Source organism: Cetorhinus maximus, chromosome 28 (assembly GCF_964194155.1).
Source record: "Cetorhinus maximus chromosome 28, sCetMax3.hap1.1, whole genome shotgun sequence".
Lineage (NCBI taxonomy): Eukaryota > Metazoa > Chordata > Chondrichthyes > Lamniformes > Cetorhinidae > Cetorhinus > Cetorhinus maximus.
Genome location: NC_135906.1, coordinates 14,570,807 through 14,591,941, shown reverse-complemented (window position 1 = coordinate 14,591,941; position 21,135 = coordinate 14,570,807). Strand labels below are relative to the sequence as shown.

General features: G+C 40.4%; 1 protein-coding gene across 1 annotated transcript in view; it reads left to right on the top strand.

The window, feature by feature from the left end:
* Positions 1 to 21,135, top strand: part of LOC144668818 (uncharacterized) — a 144,636-nt gene that overhangs the window by 94,576 nt on the left and 28,925 nt on the right. Inside the window, exons 13-15 of the mRNA XM_078531193.1 lie at positions 6,947 to 7,501; positions 10,073 to 10,561; positions 19,602 to 19,658. Coding sequence (XP_078387319.1) covers positions 6,947 to 7,501; positions 10,073 to 10,561; positions 19,602 to 19,658 — 1,101 coding nt within the window. The remainder of the gene's footprint in view (positions 1 to 6,946; positions 7,502 to 10,072; positions 10,562 to 19,601; positions 19,659 to 21,135) is intronic.

Sequence of the window (21,135 nt, the reverse complement as noted above, 5' to 3'; positions counted from 1 at the left end):
CTGCGCTTTGCATTATGCACTTTAGGTGATGGTGGGCTTCTCTTGTACAAAGCGTCCAGTTTTGAATGATGCAAACCAGTTTGCTCGTTGAGAAGAATTAATTAACACAAATGCTGTAAAGTGACCTTTGAAGGCTGGAATTTGTTCATTTCGTCAGTTTCTTATTGTGGAACTTTTGCACTTGGGCCTATAGTTCAAAGCAAAGTGCTTCCTGGTCAAAGAGGAATGTAAGGAACTGATAATGGAGAGTGCTGGTGAGACAGGGTCTCATGGTTAGGGATAAGTGTTGGGCTGTTTTACGGAATGATCTTTGCTATTAGATTATAGACCTTAGTCTCTGGGGTAAAGTTATTTTGACCTCGGCTGAGCTCCCTTTGACCCTTAGTTAGCAGGATGTTCTCTGAGATTTTCGATTCTCATTTTAGATCATCTTGGCTTTCATTAAGGGCATTGGTTAACACCTTTCTAAGAATACTTCTGCAGTGAAAGAGAAGTTTTCACAGCTTCTGCTAGCCGTTGTTGTCTGCCAGGCAGAATCAGGTTCTTTTGACCCCATGTACATGGGGAATAAATTTTGTGGTTTAACTAATGCAAACTTGGCCACAGTTTTTTGCATGTAGTATATTATTCGTTAGTTTCGTCAGTACTTGTATGCAGCCTTCCACATTGATCACATCAGCTTAGTAGGGAAGCTGTGGCTGACGTATTTACTGGATGTTGTTTGATTGTAGGAATGTGTTGCTTACTTTTTTCCTGTGTTAGTGAAGTTACCTCTGACTTGGGTGCCAAAGAAGCATTCCTTCTGGTTGTATAAGTACGGTAAATTCTCCGTCAAGAATAAGAGCTTTGTGAACCCTAGCCACTACATTCCGCCTCAGAAAAGAACTTCCATGTCACTTGCCACTTATCAGTTCAAGCCCCTCATGTACCCAGGGCATCCTGAAACAGCTCAGAACATTGTCCCCATTTTAGACAAACATGGCAACAATTTGCACACAGCAAGATCCCACAAATCGCAATGATTTGCAGATTAACTTTTAACAGGTATAAGTTTGCCAAGTGGCGCTGTGAAGCATGCCAGGCCCTTGGGCATGTGAAACATTTTATTTCAGAAGTAAGCAATGGGATCGTTACGTGTTCCCAGAAATGCTTTTCCATATCTGGCTGTGTTTCTTTGGCTTACAGGTGAACCTTTAGGTTTGTTTAAAGAAAATAATCCCACCAGCTTCAGGAGCATAAAAGTCTTTTAAGGGACAACTAAGTTCTAAAACAACCTGACAATTTCTTGAAGTAGTGGTTCCTTTTTTGGAAAGGGTCCTGGTACATGAATTGAATAAAATACATCATGACAGCATGAAGGAGCTTTGGGTTGTGGCTCAGCATGGTATCATCAAACAGTTTAAAAAAAAAAGAGTTGTTTGATCCTAGGTCTGTGCTGATTTGGCTCGTCTCAGTGGAGTCCAACACTTAACCAGCATCCCTCAGCTAGGACAGAGAGGAAAATAATCAACTAAGACTACTTTTTTGATTTTGTACACTGATCTCTGCTGAAAAATGCAAATGGACATCAGTTGAGAATGGAATTGGGTGGTGCATTATACAGTTAAATAGGCAGCCTGTACTGAGCTTTTTTTATTTCATGGGACATGGGCACCATTGGCTAGACCATTATTTATTGCCTGAACCAGTATTTAATGCTTATCCATAATTGCCGTTGATAAGGTGGTGATGAACCGTCACCTTGAACCACTGAAGTCCATGTGGTGTAGGTACACCCACAGTGCTGTTCGGAAGGGAGTTCCAGGATTTTGACCCAGCGACATTGAGGGAATAGCGATATAGTTCCAAGTCAGGATGGTGCGTGGCCTGGAGGGGAACTTGCACGTGATGACGTTCCCGTGTATCTGCTCCCCTTGTCGTTCCAGGTGGTTGAGCTCACGGGTTTTGAAGTTGCTGTCGAAGGAGCCTTGATGAATTGCTGCGGTGCACCTTGTAGATGGTACACATTGCTCCAACTGTGTCATTGATGGAGGGAGTGAATGTTGATGGAAGGGGGGGTGGGGTGCCAATCAATTGGGCTGTTTTGTTCTGGATGGTATTGAGCTTTTTGAGTGTTGGAACTGCACTCACCCAGGTAATTGGAGAGTATTCTATCACACTCCTGACTTGTGCCTTGTAGATGCTGGACATAATAGTTAATATTTTTGGGGAGTCAGGAGGTGAGTTACTCTCTGCAGAATTCCCAACCTCTGACTTGCTCTTGTAGCCACAGTATTTATATGGCTAGTCCAGTTCAGTTTCTGGTCAATGGTAACTTCCAGGATGTTGATAGTGGGGAATTCAGCGATGGTAATGCCATTGATCGTCATGGGCAGATGGTTGGATTCTCTCTTGTTGGAGATGGTCATCGCTTGGCACTTGTGTGGCGTGAATGTTACTTCCCACTTATCAATTCAAGCCTGAATGTTGTTCAGGCCTTGCTGCATATGGACACTGACTGCTTCAGTATCTGAGGAGTTGCAAATGGTACTGAATATTGTGCAATCATCAGTGAGCATTCCTACTTCTGACTTTATGGAAGGAAGGCCATTGATGAAGCAGCTGAAGATGGTTGGGCCCATGGCACTAGCCTCAGAACCTCCTGCAATGATATCCTCAGACTGAGATGATGACCTCCAACTACCACAACCACCTTCCTTTATGCTAGGTGTGACTCCAACCAGTATGCAATCTCACATGAACAATGGCTCATTGCATGATAACTTGTTGATGGGAGAGAGAAAGAGAATATTGCACCAGAAATACTTGAGGCTTAGTATATTGTGAAAACATCGTTGAATCAAATATCAACTTGCTCATGAATGTTGATATGTTAGGGATATGACTTTTTAAAATAATATATCAGCACTGAGGCAGAAATTTAAATTTCTCCATAATTACATCAGTTTACCTTATTTATTAGAAGTATCATTTAATAGTGGAGGGTTTCAAATGTGATACTTGTTCTTTTCAATTTAGCACATGTAGCTTATCCAAATCCTTGGATGCATCTTACATTTCTTTTGACGGCTCTGATTGAGAAATAAATGTCTACGGTCCTTCCCACAGGCTGCTTTGCCCATCATGTGTGGAATATTGGCATTGGTAGACTCTCTTCAGATTCCTCGTTACCTTCACCCTTCTTCACTGAGGCGATGATATCTTTATCTGCCAGTCCTGAACTGCACTGCTCATTTTCAACCACATTAGCATCCAGTTATGAGCTCTTCTTACAAGCCAAGAACTAGATTGTTGGCAGCTTTGCTATCCACTGTGAATCCACACAAGCCATCATCGTATGGGTTGCAGATAAAACCAAGGGTAAAACAATTTTGAATTGTCCCTTGTGTTACTGATGTTCAGGCTTTTTTTAAATGGTGCACCTTCCTCATTAGCTTTTCTGTGAACTTTTCTCTGGCGTCGATATCTGTCAGCATTCTCTTGAGCTAAAAGCTTTTGGTAGTGGTATTTAAGGTTTTGAATGTGTTGTTGCCAGGCTGACTTGGCACACTCACATCAATTTTCTAAGACTCGCAAAAAATCTTGAGATTTAAGTGTGATTAGACTGGAGAGCTCAGTTTTGGTTGGCATAGACACAATGAGCCAAATGGTTTCCTGTGCTGTAAATTTTTGATGTTTTCTAGGAATAAATTTCTTTACCTTGGGTTAAGAATGTGGTACTTGGAGGAAGAAAAGTTAATGCTTCATATACCATTGACATGAGGTTTAGCTGAGCAGTTATTGACTAATGCTGCTATTTTCTGACCAAGCATTGTCCTGTTTTGATGAAGTTTTTGGGTTATTCTTGCAAAATATCAAAAGCTACCCAGGCCTTATCATCGACTGTTGGATGTTTCATATTTTGGTGGGTTCTTTGACTTTCCATAAATAGATGTTGTTTACAACTATTGAACAGTGGTCCCTGTTTCGTCGGGTTGCATTTAAATAAACAAGTCCATGTATGAGCATTGCCCAAATGGTAGTCCAGCAGATTTTCTTCAGCATGTTGAAGTGAAGAGGGTCACAGATTTACCCATGCTGCAAATATCCTTAAATGCACCCCCATGTCGCTCCTTGAAGCGACTAAACCACTCATGGCTGGTGAAATTTACCAAGACTAGCTGATGGCATAAACCTTGGCCTTTTCATTAAAACATGCCACGATCACTTGGAATTTTCAGTGAATCTCAAAAACGTGGCTAATTTGCCTTCAAAACTTGTTTGATAGTTTGTCATAATCTGAAGCTTGTGCATTTCTAATTTATGTGCGGCCTTTTATCTCTAGCAGATTTTCTCCAGACATGTAGGGCACTCAGCTTTATGAGGATAGTTTTGTAGACTTTTCTGGATTTCCACTTTCAGCTGCTTTGATTGGACAGTATTTATCAAAGTGTTTAATTACAGTCTTTATTATCTTTAACTCTTGGCTTGAGCACGGCTAATTTATAGGCATTGAAAGTACACCTGTTGTGTCACACAAATTGATGTAAGGCCTGTTAAGGACTTTGTATTGAAATAGTTGTACCAGAGCTACCTGGTGGTGATATTTAGAATAAGCTTTAGGTATTAATATGTAGAGCTGAGAATGGGATTTTGTGCTTATTTGAGAAAGGGAAGAGATTTCGCAAACAATTTTGCAATAAGTTGACATCATTGTATAGGATTCATCCAACAGTAACGAGCGTCCTACCAAGGATGCGCCAATTACTCAACTACCCTACCCTCCATGACTTGTAGAAGCATTATCAGGAGCAGCCTTTGACTCCTGCAGTTCATGGGGTTCTGAATTTTAAACAGAAGCTGGAGTTTCTCATGAGCTAAGGCAAATCCCACCTGGAGTTTGGTTTATATCCTCACCAGACGTGGACCAGTTCACAATTCAGCTAGAATACTCAACCTCCTTTGGGTTTCGGAGTACCATTCATTCTGTGACTGATGGCAGATGCCATGTTATTGATTGTAGTTGCGTGCCTCTGTGCAACTATTGGTGATCATACCTTCTCCCAAGCACTTTCCCTCTGTTCAGGATACAGTTGCTCTGAAAGCAAATGCTGTAAGTGAATTGTGGGCGGGGATCCTTGGGCTTTCTCCAGATGTTGGGTGTAATCTCTTAGGAATGGGTACTATCACCAGGGAATGATGGAACTAGCCGTAAGCCAGTGCCAAATTTATAGTCTCATTCCATATATGGTGTAACTGATGTTCTTGCCATTTTCGTAAGACCAGATCCATAGGTAAGTACATTTCCAGATGGATATGAAGACTATTTTCTGGGATGAGCGGGATCTCAATCTCTCTGCATTGATGCATTACAAATAGATTCCCAATTTTGCAGCCATTATGGATATTGCAGCAAATTTCCTGAGCAGAGGTGAGGTACACCCTCAAGAATGAATTCTCCATTTAGATTTCACAAGTATCATCATCAAAAATGACATTCTCCGTGCATAGAACTGATGGAGGTACCTTGTGTGGCAGCAGTCAGAAGTAATCGTCAAAAGTGTTTTTATGAGAATGTTCTGTTAGACTGACCTCCAGTTGTTCCTTGAGGTCAAACACAGGGGATAATGTTAAATTACGCCAGGAGTCAAATTTTTATGCTATCTATGCATTCTATGAGTGTTACTGTTTATTTCAGCAAAGGTGCATTGATAAAACCTAGTTTCAAGATAAAATTCAAGAATTTCCCACATCAAATCAGTGATGCTCTGATGCATTGCCAGCCTGTTTATGTGGAGGATAAGTGAGTTTCAAGATGGTTGAATTCCTTGTCTTTAGATTTTGGGCTTCATCTTTAAATTTAATGTAATACTTAGGTAGCTCTTGTTCTTTTACCTACTGCCTTTCTTATTGGAGACATTTGAAATTCACAATTGTCCCTTTGTTGTGCATGCATGGCAGCATTCAGCCACTTATCAAGAACTAAATAGTGGGAGTCTGAAAGAGACCATTGAAAAGCTTCAGTGAGAAAACTCCCTTGAAGTATCGACCTTGAGGTTTCCATTGGATGATGAATCTGATTTTGATGTTTATGAAATTCCTGAGCTACAGGGGCCGAGAGGAATCCTTCTCGGTTAGTGAATGCAGTCGTTTACCAGAGAATAGGGCATGCTATCAACTAGCAGCAGATTGATCGCCCACATTGGTGTGAAGAAGTCCCCCTTCCTACCTCACCATTGTGATGGAGCTTATGCGTAGCTCGGTGCAGATCACCATATTCAATGTACTAGAGATCTCGAATTGTAAGTTGTTAACATGGGAGAGCTCTGTGCTGTGTGCCACCCTTGCTTGAAGCTTTTAATTTAGGTAAACAGCTATTCCTATTTACCTAGCCATGAACTGGTGATAAATATAATCAGCCCAATCCATGAGCAGTTTTACTGCTCCTATTTTATTTATGACCAGATCCACAAGTAAACAGTGTGTTTTGGTTGGATGTCAACACCCTTGTCCAGGCATTCATCAGAATGGACTTAAAAATGGCTATTGATCAATTGATACTGAATGCAGATAATATCTTCTTTCTTGGGATCTGGGTTTTGAATCTTGATTAATGGCGTTAAGGCTTCAATTTCAGCTTCGTTGCTTTATGGGTCCTAAGTTGATGATTTAGCTTTGTCCGTATTACAGACCGTACAGTTTGTACTTTATTAACACTAAAGTGGTAAGCTTGCTCAGGAGACTGCAAGAATGGCTTGTGTGGGAAATGGAAATGCCACACACAAAAGGTGGCTTTTACATCTAATTTTAATGTGTTTATGACTGCTACTACCGCTGGGTGACATGAGAAACTTGGTGGGTAATCCATTTGTTGTCGGTGATGTCCACCATTTTAATTTCAAATTCACCTCACCATTTCCTTCCTCCCCTCTAAGGTCAATTTTCTTTCTTTCTTTTGTTTTGGTAGCGGTTGATCAGCCCAGCAAGGACGTCTGCTGCGAATTCTGTGGTGAATACTTTGAGAATCGCAAGGGGCTGTCGAGCCACGCCAGGTCACACCTGAGGCAGTTTGGGGTGACAGAGTGGACTGTGAATGGTTCGCCAATTGATACGCTGAAGGAGCTGATGAAGAGGAAAGGGAAGCCTGAGCCACTTGGTCATGAGCCAATGCCACGGGAGCTACAGCAAGAGGCTGAAAACTACCTGTACGAGGAAAAACCCATTTCCAAGCCTTTCGGGCAGTTGGTCAAATCATCTGCCAAGGAGATGCAGCATAAGCATCTGACACCTCCAGCAAGAAAAGTGTTAACCTACACACCCAACAGCCAACATCCAGCTGGGTCACCACTGGGGAAGAAGATACCGATGGGTTTCGTGTCAACTGCACCACTAAAGAAACCCATGTTAGATGAAAGAAATCTGACACCAGAATTTAAACCCAGCTATACTCCAGAATCGGGCTTGTTTAAGCCAAAGACCACATGGTCCCCGCAGGAGAAGGTGGCGACGAGTCCAGTAATAGGTAAGTCAGACTACTTTGAATACTCTTGCCTTGTCTTTGCCCTCACAATGCTGCACGTTTAACTCCAAACAGTAGGCCACTGGACACGCAACTCTTTGTACCTCTGGCACTGCTGCTCAGCAGCTGATTGCAAGAAAAATTTTCAGGGACACTCAAGCCTCTCTTTGTTTTATGTTTCTCTTCCCTGTGGTGTGGTGTAAATGCTTGCCGTTTCTTCTCTGCATCTTCCGAGCCATACAGCTGACGTTGTGGACCGCATTGTGTGGGGAATCCTGCTGCAAGTCATGGTGCCGTGCATTGCAATTGCCATACACTGCAAATGCCATGCTTTCACCAGGGTTTTACTGTTAGTGATCGCTGTAGCTCCTGGCCCTGTTAGTAAGGAATTTGGAAGATTCACGGTTACCCAATTTCTTTTCTACCCCAACCAAATCTGTTTGCAGGATGTGGATAACACAGGTGGGGCTCAGATATTGTACATCCCAGTTGCCCTGAGAAGGTGTAAGCTGCCGCCTTAGGCAGTTGCATGACTTGCTTGCTAAACCATTTCAGAAAGCATTGAGTCAATGTAATGTGAGACTAGAATTAAGTGTGAGCCAAACCAGGTTGGATGGCAGGATTCCTGCTAGGAAGAACAGTTCCTTTCTTTATTACAAAAATTTAACCTTCTAAAATAATTACAATTTGTGTTCTTTTTGTTTTAATTGAGTTGCTAAGAACCAGTGACCAGATTGCTGAAACAATCTTCTCCTCCCATCCACTTCATGGATTGTTTTCTTGCTGTTCAGTTCCCTCCCAAAACAATATTTTAAAAATCAAATTCATTCTTACAAGAGACAAAATTGACATCGATGCTATGGTTTTCTGCAACATCCTGTATACTGCACACTGGCATGGTCACGTAGTGAAACTCAGCTCGGGTAATGCAGAAGAAAAGGACAGCAGCAAAAGCTGCTTTACACAGCTTCCCAGGAGAGAAGATTTATTGTACAGTTGAAAGGATACTGATATATTAAGAAGTATATATGACAAGGTGAATTTACCTGAACTTCTTAACTCATTAGTAATGAGACAAATAGCTTCACAAGGTTCGCTATTCTCAAAAGTATTACTCACTTCTGTTTTTAAAAAAAAATATTGGCTCATAATGGGCTCCAAATCTGTCACATCTGGTATTTCATTGCTAACCTGGACCTTCCACTTCAATATCTTCAAACCGGGGAGAAGTTTTGAATTTTATTGAGTTTCAGCATTGTTTGCTCAATTCTGCTTCATTCTTAACTTTAGAAATATGCAGGAGGGGCAAAAACCCAATCCGATCTGTTGAGAAAATATTTCCATCCCATTAAAATTTATCAAGCCTTTTGATTTGTAATGGTGCCACTGCCCTTCCCATTTAGGGGTGGGTGGGGGTTGAAGCTACAGACACCTCGCATGTATTCTTGTGAAATTGTTCACTCTTCTACATTTTCTAATTGTACTGATGAGTGTTCAAAGCCGACGGAAGAAATAACTGAAACTTCCCTTGCATAAGGATGTGGAATAAAGCACAAATCTTTAAATAATTACCATTGTGAAAAGGCACTTCTTGTTTTATCTGTTTTTTTTTCCAGTTTCTCTCTTTGTCTCCTTAAGGCACTAACTCTTGCTGGGTTACAGGTCTATGGGTGGGAGCAGTCCTCTGAGTGCATTCTTCATATGGAGATCCCTAAACTATCTACAGATTTTACCATGGATGGCATCGCAACAGAACTCAATCTTGACCTCGCATGCATACTTCCCAGTACAGGTCATTGTATAGTGAGCATAAGTGGGAATCCTAGCTGGCTTTCTTATTGTTCCCTTTACAAGGGCTCATCTCACTTGTAGTGCTCCCACTGCTCCCCTGGCTGACATCAGCTAACTCAACTCCAAGACCATTCCTGTTTGCTACTGCACCGGCCATTTCCTTTACTCACCAGACATATGGCAGAGTCCAAACTGAAATCTATTTTAGCGCACCTCTCTGCAAGTTCTGGCATTGTCTCCAGGGACTTTTTTCAATGAAATAGAGAAAAGTGATGAGATCCAGTAGTGTTCAAAAGTACAGAGGCTTTGATGAGTTATTGGGGGGGAAAGCTACTTCCACAGATAAGTTGGGGACTGGGGGCGGGGGGTGTAGAAATTTAAGGTCATCACCAAAAGTGCAGTGGGTGAGGTTAGAATCTTTTTATACACAGAAGGTTGTTAGGAGGTGAAATACCATCCCAGAAACAGTGGGATAAGCAGAATCCATAGTAGCTTTGAAAAGGAAAGCGGATAATTACTTAAAAAAGAAAAAAATGACAAAGCTAAGGAAAAGAACAGAAGAGTGGAACTAAGTTGCTAAATATTTATGTGCTGGCATGGCCTCAATGGCCTGACTGGCACCCTTCTGTGCTGTAAAATGTTTAACTCAGCAAGCGCAGAGAAAATCACAGTCTTTACCATCAGGACTGTTGAACATTAATTTGACTTGAACAGACGGCTGCACCACTAAACAGCCGGAGTCACATTAACACGTTGATTTGTGTCCTGGTCTCTTCCCTGCAGCCACAGATACTTGCTGCGAATTGTGCGGCCACTACTTTGAAAACCGGAAAGCTTTAGCCAGCCATGCCAGAGCCCATCTCAGACAGTTCGGGGTGACTGAATGGCACATCAACGGCTCGCCGATAGACACCCTGAGGGAATGGATCCGCCAGAAGCCCAACATTGGCACAGGTGCTTCCCTGAACTGTGTGCAGGACCGCCCTCTTCCAAAACCCATCAAAAACAATATCAAATCTGTGGTTAAGGAGCTGTCGGGGGAGCTGTGTTCTCTGCCAGGGGGTAAGACGGTGAAGTTGGAGCCAATGCAGCCCAAAACAGTAGAGCTGGGGTTTCCGGCCTCACCGGTACAGAAGAATCCAGAGACAGAAAAAATGCCTCCGACAGAGTGCTACATCCCCACAGATCTGAGCCAAGGCAGCATAACTGAGTGCACCCCGAGCTCCTCTATGCCATCTGAGGACGATGAGCCACATCCAAAGAAAAAGAGAAGTAAGTTTGTATTCAGTATTTGAGCAAATATTTTATAGAATTTAAAAACGGGAAAAAAAATTGGTCACTTGTTTCTGTGCAGTGTTCTCATCTTAAAGGAGTAGGTTGATTAGGACAGACTAACTGTTCAGATTTGACCTATCACTTTAAGAGCCAGTTCCTTTGAAGCCCTTCCTTTTAGGTTTAGCCAATATGTATAGGCTTCTTTTTTAAAAAAAAAGTAAGTACATCAAATTTATTTTTTTTAAAAAAGGCTTCTCTCTGCTAAAAACATTCAAGACTAGATATGGGAAGGGCTTAGTATGACAGCTCCTGTTTAATTTCCAGTAACACTTGACCTATCATGATCATCATGGTAGCATCTGGTCCTTATTTAAACCATCATTGCAGTTGAATGACATCTCAATGTTGGATGGGGATGAGGAAGTAAGGATTGAAAGATTATTCTCTAGTTGTTAGCCATTGATGTCAGTCAGTCATATCCTTTAAAGGAATACATATTTGTCCCTACATAAATCCTGACAGGTTAGTACAGTTACATATTTCACCAAAATATTTATAGCAATAACTTTTCTATAGTGTTGTCAATAATTATAAATCACTAGAAAATTGAGTAACACTTCTTCTCTGGACAGCAAACTCAAAAGAATTTCCTGTTTAAACTGTCCTTGTTTTGTATTAGGCTGTGCCATAACAAGGCAATGGTAAATGCTGAGCTTCTCAAATCCCAAAGGGAAACTTGAAACAACTGCCACAACTATTTTGCAATTTGTTAATTTATTTCGAGATACGTGCCTTGAATTCAGTACTAAGCCCACCAAGTCTCAGAGGGTTTTTAGAAAACTAAGTTAAACATTTATTAATGAAAGAAATAATTTTAAGCACATACATAGGCCCACAAATTACTACCATGATAACTCCTAGCTCCCTTGATTAATCTAACTCCCAGTTACACCTCCGTTAAGGCAACAGCAAAAACAAAGTCGATTTTAACAGACCCAGGCAAAGAAACACAATACCCTGAACAGTCGAATTCAAGGCACAGAGGCTAGAAGCTTTTCACACTTGTTATAGATCTTAAAATTCCTGTCCTTACACACAGCCTTCTCTCCTTCGTACATATTTTCCCTTTTGAATGCAAGTTCCCATTGTTTCACTATGCCTTCGGACCTTACATCTCTAATAATAAAAGTCTATCATAGTACTAATTTTACCAGTAATCTTTGGGAAAAATAAACACGCTGTTTCTTAACTTCTGGCTAGGTGTAGCATTTCACCCCCTCTTTTGAATTCAAGCTGCTCTGGTTTATTTAAAATACATATGTTCCCTTTACACTTCACATTCTAAAACTTCACCCATGTTTACTTATTTAGTATTTCAAACCTAGTTTCTCTTCTAACATCAAAGCCTTCAGACCAGCTGTCTTTAATTCAGTTAAATCCCACACACATACCCCACTATTACTTTACAATAAATTCCACTAACATTATGAAAGTTGTTACATCTTCCCGACATCCCCCTCCTTTTTTTTAAAAAGTGAACCGTCATAATTTAAAAAGACGGCTTCATTTTCTCAACCCATCTTACATTACCTCCTATACTTATTACACTACCAGATGCATGCATCTTGGTGTCAACAGAAACCATTCCAGTCCAGTGTCCAGGTTTTAAATGTCCAATTTTCTCTTTAAGCTTCAAACTCTTGATATTGCAGCTGCAATCGGGTTTTGTCGTCCCACCACAGGTATAATTTGTAGATTAATGGTTGCAGAAATAAACTCCATCTGAATAGCCTTGCACTTTTGTCTCAAAATTTGTCCGGAAACTTTAAAGGATTGTGGACTGTGTAAACAATTGTTTCTGATGAATTGTTTGCCACATAAATTTCAAAATGCAGCAATGCTAACACCAAGCCCAACGTCCTTTTCGAACATTGAATATCTTCTCTGTTGTACATTCAACTTCCCTGAAAAATACCCAACCAGTTTCTCAATTCCAGTATCATCATCATCTAACAGCACAGACCCAATGTCAACGGCCAACTTAAATTGCTTGGCATAATTGGTTACTGCCAAAATGAGTGTCATAGTCAATACAGTTTTGAAACTTTCAAAGGTCTTCTGACACTCCTGTGTCCATTGAAACTTCTTGTTCTTTTTTAATAGTTCAATTAATGCAGCAACCACACTGCTAAAATTTGGGACAAATTTTCGGTAAAACCCACTCATGCCAGAAACCTCAACTTCTCGTTTTGTTGTAGGCATGGGGAAATCCACGATAGCCTTGACTTTCACATCTTTCTGAGCTACCTTACTATGTCCAATGGTATGGCCTAGATACATAACTCGCACTTTTGCAAATTCACCTTTAGACAAGTTCATCACCAAATTAGTTTCTTGTAAAGGGCAACTAGGGATGGGCAATAAATGCTGGCCCACCCAGCGAAGCCCACATCCAGTTAATGAATAAAAAAATAATCAGTTTAAATAATTCCTCCAGATGTTGTAAAGGCTCTTCCCACGTTTGACTGAAAATTATCAAGCCGTCAATATACACACAGCACAATTGCTCAAATCTGCAATTACTTTGTTTGTCAGTCTTTGAAATGTTGCAGGTGCATTTTTCATACCAAACGGCATGACTTAAAACTGACTTAGTCCATCTGGCGTCACAAAAGCCGATGTCTCCTTTGCTCTCTCTCATAACGGTACTTGCCAATATCCTCTTAGCAAGTCAATCTTTGTGATAAATTTTGATTTTCTCACTTTCTCAATGCAATCTTTCAACCTTGATATAGGATATGAATCCACTTTTGTCACTGCATTCACCTTTCGAATGTCCACACACAGTCTTTGTATTCCATCCGGTTTTGGTACCAGCACAATAGGTGAACTCCTGTTACTGCAACTAGACTCAATGATATCATTTTGAAGTATGAATTCGATTTCTTACTGTACTTGTGATAACTTTGCCGGATTTACTTCATAAGGATGTTGCCTTATCTAGGATGAAACTTCTACACATACATGATGTATAGCTAAATTTGTCCTCCAGCTTATTCCCACAAATAGCTTTGTGTGACTGAAATAGCTTCCCCACATCACTTTGACACTTATCTGGAAGGTAATTCAATATTACATTTAAATTTTCAAGTACCCCCTCATTATCCAATTTGATTAGAGGAAAATCAATTTCAGAATCCTGCATTTCTACCTCTTTCTCTTTACCTACCACCACTAACACCTCCTTTTGGTCCGCTCCCCTGTCGAAGTACTTTTTAAACATATTTACGTGACACACCCTCTGCTTCTTTCTTCTGTCTGGAGTATTTATTAAATAATTTACTTCACTCAGTTTCTTTTCAATCCTGTTAGGCCCACTAAACTTTGCCTTTAACAAGCCACCCAGCACTGGTAACAGAACTAGCACTTTCTCCCCAGCAACAAAACTATGAGTTGTAGCTTTCCTGTCTGCCTTCACTTTCATCATTTGCTGTGATATCTTTAAATGCTCCCTTGCCAACTCACATGCTCTGTCCAATCTCTCTCTGAAGTTTGATGCATAATCCAGGCAAGTAGTTTCTGAATATTGACTCACGAATTTCTCATGAATCAATTTCAGTGGCCCCCTTAGTCATGACCATAAACTTATTCAAAAGGACTCGAACCAGTCCTTGCATTAGGAGCATCCATAATAGCAAATAACAAGAATGGAATTCCCCAACCCAATCCGGTGGATTATCTTGACTATACGCCCTCATCATAATTTTTGGAGGCTGATGCCATCTTTCCAAAGCCCTTGTGACACAGGATGATAAGCTGTTTATGTAAACTGTTTTATCCCCAAACCGTTCATTATTTCCTTAAACAGCTGTGACATACAATCAGATCAGGGTTCAAATTTTATTTCCTTTGGTAAACCATATCTTGTAAAAGAAAAACTTAGTTAACTCTTCCACAGTTTTCTTTGTTGTAATATTTCTCAAAGGTATTGTTTCAGGAAATCTTGTAAACACATCCATTATTGTCAGTAAGTACTAATTTCCACTTTTAGTCTTAGACTGGGGTCCTACACAATCAATCAAATCCCTAGTAAAAGGTTCTTCAAATGCTGGAATTGGAATTAAAGTCACAAGGGGCTTAATCACTGCTTGTGGTTTCCCTATCACCTCACATGTGTGACATGTTCTACAGAATTTGACTACATCCGTATGCAATCCAGGCCAATAAAAATGTTTTTGTGCTTTCGCCTGTGTCTTTCTAATTCCTAAATGTCCCCCCATTTAAATTTCATGAGCTATCCTCAGAATCTTATTTCTATATCCAAATGGTATTACAACCTGATGCACTTCCCTCCAGCTTTTATCGCTGAAACATGATCCGGACTCCATTTTCTCATTAGGACATTACTCTTAAGGTGATAACGTTCTGCAATGCACTTTGCCTCTGTTTCTGAGTAAGCTGTTTGATATAGCTGTCTTATTTGTGAATCCTTTTTCTGTAACTCTACTAACTACCTTGAGTTAAACACTTCAGCTGAATTGTTTTCCAGTCTTTCTTCCTGAACAATGTTATCAAAAACAGTGCCAGCTAATTGGACTTACACACCTTCTCCCTGCCTTTGAACTTCCTGTTCTTCTTGTTTCAACCTATGAGCCTGTGATCTTGTTATCACACAATCTGGAAACAATCCACGATGCTCTCTCTGCAACACTTCTATTGAAAGTGCTCCTACAGGCTGCTCAACTACCATTGGCATCACCCATATCTGGGACCCAGCTATATCATTACCCAAAATTAAATTGAACCGCAGCAATGAGCAATTTTTCCACTATTCCAGCAATCACATCACCTGTGTTCCACTTACTCTTTAAATTTACCTCCACCATGGAATAGGTTTAGCATCTCCATGAACCCCACCTGTTCCTGCAATACTCTCTCTGAACAACAAGTATCGCTATCCCAACAACATTAAGGATTGGCTAGCCCCTGTGTCTCTTAAAATTTAACATCCTTTCCTACTCCACCCTGTACACAAGGAAAGACTTTCCCTTCACATAGAAAATCTTTAAACATTTCTGCAATCTGATCCTCAGAATTCTCTTGGGTAACTTGTGAACACGTTCCCACTTCTTTACCTATCACTGATTCTTCATGTTTTACCTGTGCACAAACCACTAGTTTTTCCTGTGTCTGAACCTCAGAACCCACGGTACTTTTACTTCCAGAACTTTTCTGCATCCAATAATCCCAACAGATCTTCCCTGCAATTTCCAATGCACTGACATAGTGTGTCCAACTTTATTACAATGAAAACACCTCAATTTTCGAGCGTCACCTCTACCTGCAGCACCTTCCTTTTTATTCTGAGAAAAAACTTCCTGGGAATTTCCACTTGCTCCTTCTCTTCCCTGACAACCCACCTTCCTTTCACCTTCCCACTTTCTATCCTTCTCTGATTTAAAAGGGCGACAAAAAAAGGTTTAGCTCTAGGAACTAACTCATAATCATCAGCTATCTCTGCTGCTTGTCTTACCGTTTTAACTCTCTGTTCCTCCACACGAGTTCTCATTACCGAAGAATTGAATCTTTAAATTCTTCCAAAAGATTTACTTCTTTAAATGCTACATCATCATCTCTATCTTTAATGCCCATATCCACCAGTCAAAAATACTTTATTTTACTCTTTCAAGCTCAATATAAGCTGTTTTCTCATATTCCAAAATTTCTGTCTGTATACCTCAGGAACCAACTCCGATACACTCAAAGTATCCTTTTTGCCACGTCATAGTTCATTCACATTTCTTCTGACAGTGAAGCATAAACCTCATGTCCTCTACCCACAAACCTGGATTGTAACAACAATGTCCAGTTTTCCTGTGGCCATTTCATCTGTTTAGCCATCTTCTCAAATGAAATAAAGAATGTTTCAACATTTCTTTCCTCAAACTTCGGAAGAGCTTGTACAAATTTAAACATCTCCCCACTGGGTTTTAGGTTAAAGGTTTTCTCATCATCAGAACTTTCCTCAGCACCTAATGTCTCCTTTTTAAAATCTAGCTTCTTAAGCCAGTACTCTCTGTCCCTTTCCTTCATTCTCTCTTCCATTTCTAACTTTTCCCCTCTGGAGATCAAGTTTTCGCATTTCCATTTTTTTGAAATAATCTCTCTTTTTCCCTTTTTCTGCTGCCTCTAGTTCCAGTTTTTTTCATTTCCAATTCCTTTTCATTTGCCTCCAATTCAGGTTTTCTCAGTTACTTTGCTTGTTCAAATTCAAGCCTTTTCATTTCTAACTGAAGTCTCACTACCTCCAGCTGTGACTCACTAGTGTCAGGTATCACTTCCAACTTTAAATGCAGTGCTATCATTTCAACTTCAACTATGTCTGTTTTCTTTGCCCCTACAGGTAACCTCAACTGCAACTTGTCCACCAACTCATGTTAACTTACCCTTGGAAACTTTTTGTAACCCAATCAGAGTTGTATCTTCTACTTCCAAACAAATTTTAGCCATTTTTGCAGTCTGACTACTTTAAAAATACCTCACACCAATTCCTGAATTCAAAGTGCTTCTCGTACTCGTAACCTTAAGATTCACCAACTCCAAACCAATCCAGGAATTTCAAAAGTAAAAGCAAAATACTGTGGATGCTGGAAATCTGAAACAAAAACACAAAATGCTGGAAAAACTCGGTAGGTCTGACAGCATCTGTGGAGATAGAAACAGAGTTAACATTTCGAGTCCGTATGACTCTTGTTCAGAGCTAAAGAGAAGCAGAAATGTGATCATTTATTCTGTTTAAGGGGGTTGAGCAGGTGAAGCTGGATGGGGGCAAAGGAGAGATTGACAAAGATGTCATGAACAAAAGGACAAAGTGAGTATTAATGGTAGTGGTAAGGCTAAAAAAGGTGCTGATAGTGGCATTAAGGTAAGAAAGCAAAATGTGATAATAGCAGAACAAGGGGAAGCACTGTGAAAGAGCAACATGGAATAAGTAATAGATGGCCCTTTTGGGAGTGGAGGGAGGGCGCAAGGGGAAAAAGGGATAAAAAGTGAGATGAAGAAAAGAGGATAAAACAATGAATAAAACTAAACAAAAATAAATAGTTAAAAATAAAAATAAATTTTGAAAAAATTTATTTAAAAAGGGGTGAAGATGGAGGAGAGAGTTCATGGTCTGAAGTTGTTGAACTCAGTGTTAAGTGTGGAAGGCTGTAAAGTGCCTAGTCGGAAGATGAGGTGCTGTTCTTCCAGTTTGCCTTTGGCTTCACTGGAACATTGCAGCAGGCCAAGGACGGGCGTAGGCATGAGAGTAGGGTGGCGTGTTGAAATGGCAAGCAACAGAAAGGTCTGGGTCATGCTTGCGGACAGACTGAAGGTGTTCGGCAAAGTGGTCACCCAATCTGCGTTTGGTCTCTCCAATGTAGGGGAGATCGCATTGGGAGCAATGAATGCAGTAGACATTCGCCTCCTTGCCCCTTCCCCTCCCCCCACCCCCAAAAGGGCCATCTGTTACTTATTCCATGTTGTTCTTTCACAGAGTGCTTCCCCTTGTTCTGCTATTATCACATTCTGCTTTCTTATTTTTATGCCACTATCAGCACCTTTTTTAGCCCTTACAACTACCATTAACATTCCCTCTGTCCTTTTGTTCATGGCAACTTTGTCAATCTTCTTTTCCCCCCATCCAGCTTCACCTGCTCCACCCCCTTTACACAGGATAAATTTAATCACATTTCTACTCTTTAGCTCTGAAGAAGGGTCGTACAGTCTTGAAACATTAACTCTGTTTCTCTCTCCACAGATGCTTTCACACCTGCTGAGCTTTTCCAGCATTTTCTGTTTTTGTTCCAGGAATTTCAAATATATCCCATACGCCCCCAATTTTGTTATGGCACAGCCAGTGGTAAATGCTGAGCTGCTCAAACCCCAAAGAGAAACTTGAAACAACTGCTACAATTTGTGTATTTATTGCAATTTGTATATTTATTTTGAGATATGTGCCTTGAATTCAGTAGTAATAAGTCCACCAAGTCTTAGCGGGATTTTAGAAAACGAAATTAAACATTTATTAATGAAATAAATAATTTTAAGCACATACATAGGTCTACAAATTACTACCATGATAACTCTTAGCTCCCCTGATTAATCTAACTCCCAGCTACACCTCCGTTAAGGCAACAGCAAAAACGAAATAGATTTTAACAGACCCAGGCTAAGTAACACAATACCCTGAACAGTCGAATTCAAAGTGACAGCAATTTGGGCACAGAGGCTAGAGGCTTTTCACACTTGTTTTAGATCTTAAAATTCCTATCCTTACACACAGCCTTCTCTCCTTTATACATATTTTCCCCTTTGAATGCAAATTCCCATTGTTTCACTATGTCTTTGGACTTTACCTCTGTAATAATAAAAATCTACCATAGTACTAATTTTACCAGCGATATTTGGGAAAAATAAACACACTGTCTTAACTACTTCTGGCTAGGTGTAGCATTTCACCCCCTCTTTTGAATTCAAGCTACTCTGACTTATTTAAAAATGCATATATTCCCTTTACACCTCACATTCTAAAACTTCACCCATGTTTACCTATCTAGCTTCTCTTACATCAAAGCCATCAGACCAGCTGTCTTTAATTCAGTTTCCCACGCACGCATGCGCGCTGACGTACACACACACACAGACCCATAGACGCAGACCCCACTATTACTCTACAATAAATTCCAATAACATTATGAAAATTATAATATCTTCCTGACAGCCTCCAACGTTTAATCTCTTCTTTTAACAAGAAGAGCTCATTGCATAATATCCCAAAATATCAGTACATCAGAGTTTCATTTTGTACTTTCCTTAGTAATTGTTAGTCAGAATCTCTGACTAGTTGTGCGTGCGCCTTTGAGCACAGCGTAATTCCGCTCTTTAAGGTAACCTATTGATTTGGAATTTTTCTGGAACCAGGACTTACAAATCCTTTCCATTTCCCCATGTTTTTCAACTTTTTTGCAGCATTGTTCTGTTTCCTTTCTCCTAGGTCGGAAGACGGAGGAGGGATGGGGATTTTTCACCACCTGTCAGTGGATCAGAGAAAGTATGCTTTAGAATCATAGAATTTTGTAGCACAGAAAGGGGCCATTTGGTCCATTCTACTTTTGCTGGCCATCAAAGAGCTTTAATTGCAGTCATCCCCAGTTTTCTGATAATAGTTGGTTTAAACAAAATTTAAAGTTTTCTTGTATTATTTTTGTAATAGCACCGCTTTTGCAGTGCTCCCAATTAATCTTGGGACATAGATGGTGATTCAATATCAGCCTAAAACCCTAAATCCTCTAAGATAAGTTTTATCCCCTTAGCTGTTTTAAGGTCTTTTTCTTCCCTTCCATGTTCTGCCTTGAAGGTAATGACTCAGTCTGGGGTATAATTCCTGACCATCAGCAGTATTCTGGTACTTTGTGGATTTTAATAGGGCGTGTGGTTATCTGCCAGCAAAGCCTTGACTCTATCCTTATAATAACCACAGGCACAGGGTCACTGAATAGCAGTCGGAAGTGAGAGCCCTTCCTTTTCATTTTCCTCCTTTCCCCAACCCTTTCAATGAAGACTTGAACACTGAGAACAGTTTTAAAGCACTGTGTTAAGAGTACAGATGGACTCAATTTAGCTCAGGAGAAAAGTGAAAGCAGCTATCTTTATTTCAGGGTGCCAAACCGGGAATTGATCCTGAATAAAGATACGCATTTATATCATGCCTTTCATGGCCACCAGATGTCTCAAAAAGCTTTATCTGAATATTTGAGTAGGTAGCTGAAGCACCCAACTGCTTTTAGTCAATCTTGCCCAACTTTTGATGTCTGAAATTTTTGTTTTCTGTCCAAACAATACCTCTCCTGTAATAACCCACAGCAGTGCATGTGTGCTGTTCTCCATGCACATCATAGCTTGTGATAATTGCATCACTGTCAATGAAACTAGAGCCGTGACACACAGGCATCAAAATGTCACCAAAAACATTAAATAACTCACTCCCCTCCCTGAGCCACCAGACTACCCAGCTCATGCTCTCCTCCCCCCACCCCACAAAAAGTACTTAAATTGCAGGTATACAGGACTTAGTGATGGGCTGCAACTCTGCTCTGGGTTCAGATGGCAATTCCAGTTTCAATGTTGGATTTATCATTTGAATCCTACAGTGGGATTATTACCAGTCATGTTTCCTCTGATTTTAACTGCACATTACAAGCCTAAGTACTTTGCGATCGTAATTACCTATAGCCGTCAGTTTAAAGTTAGTTTTCCTTAGGATGCTTTACCAGTAAATACTTGCCATTTCCACAGGATGATGGTGAAATGGAGAAGAATTACCTTATGGTAACTCGTGTAAACTGAAATTATTTAGGTCAGTAAGAAATAGATTATCATGAGAGCATACCAGAAACCAGCTAAAGTACAGTCAGCCAGTGACAACTACTGCCAGCTCTTCAGACAGAATGGAGTGGCATTAAAATTTCACATCTGACCACGCCACTTTGATTAAAATGTGTTAACAGACTTGACCAAGGATTGTTATA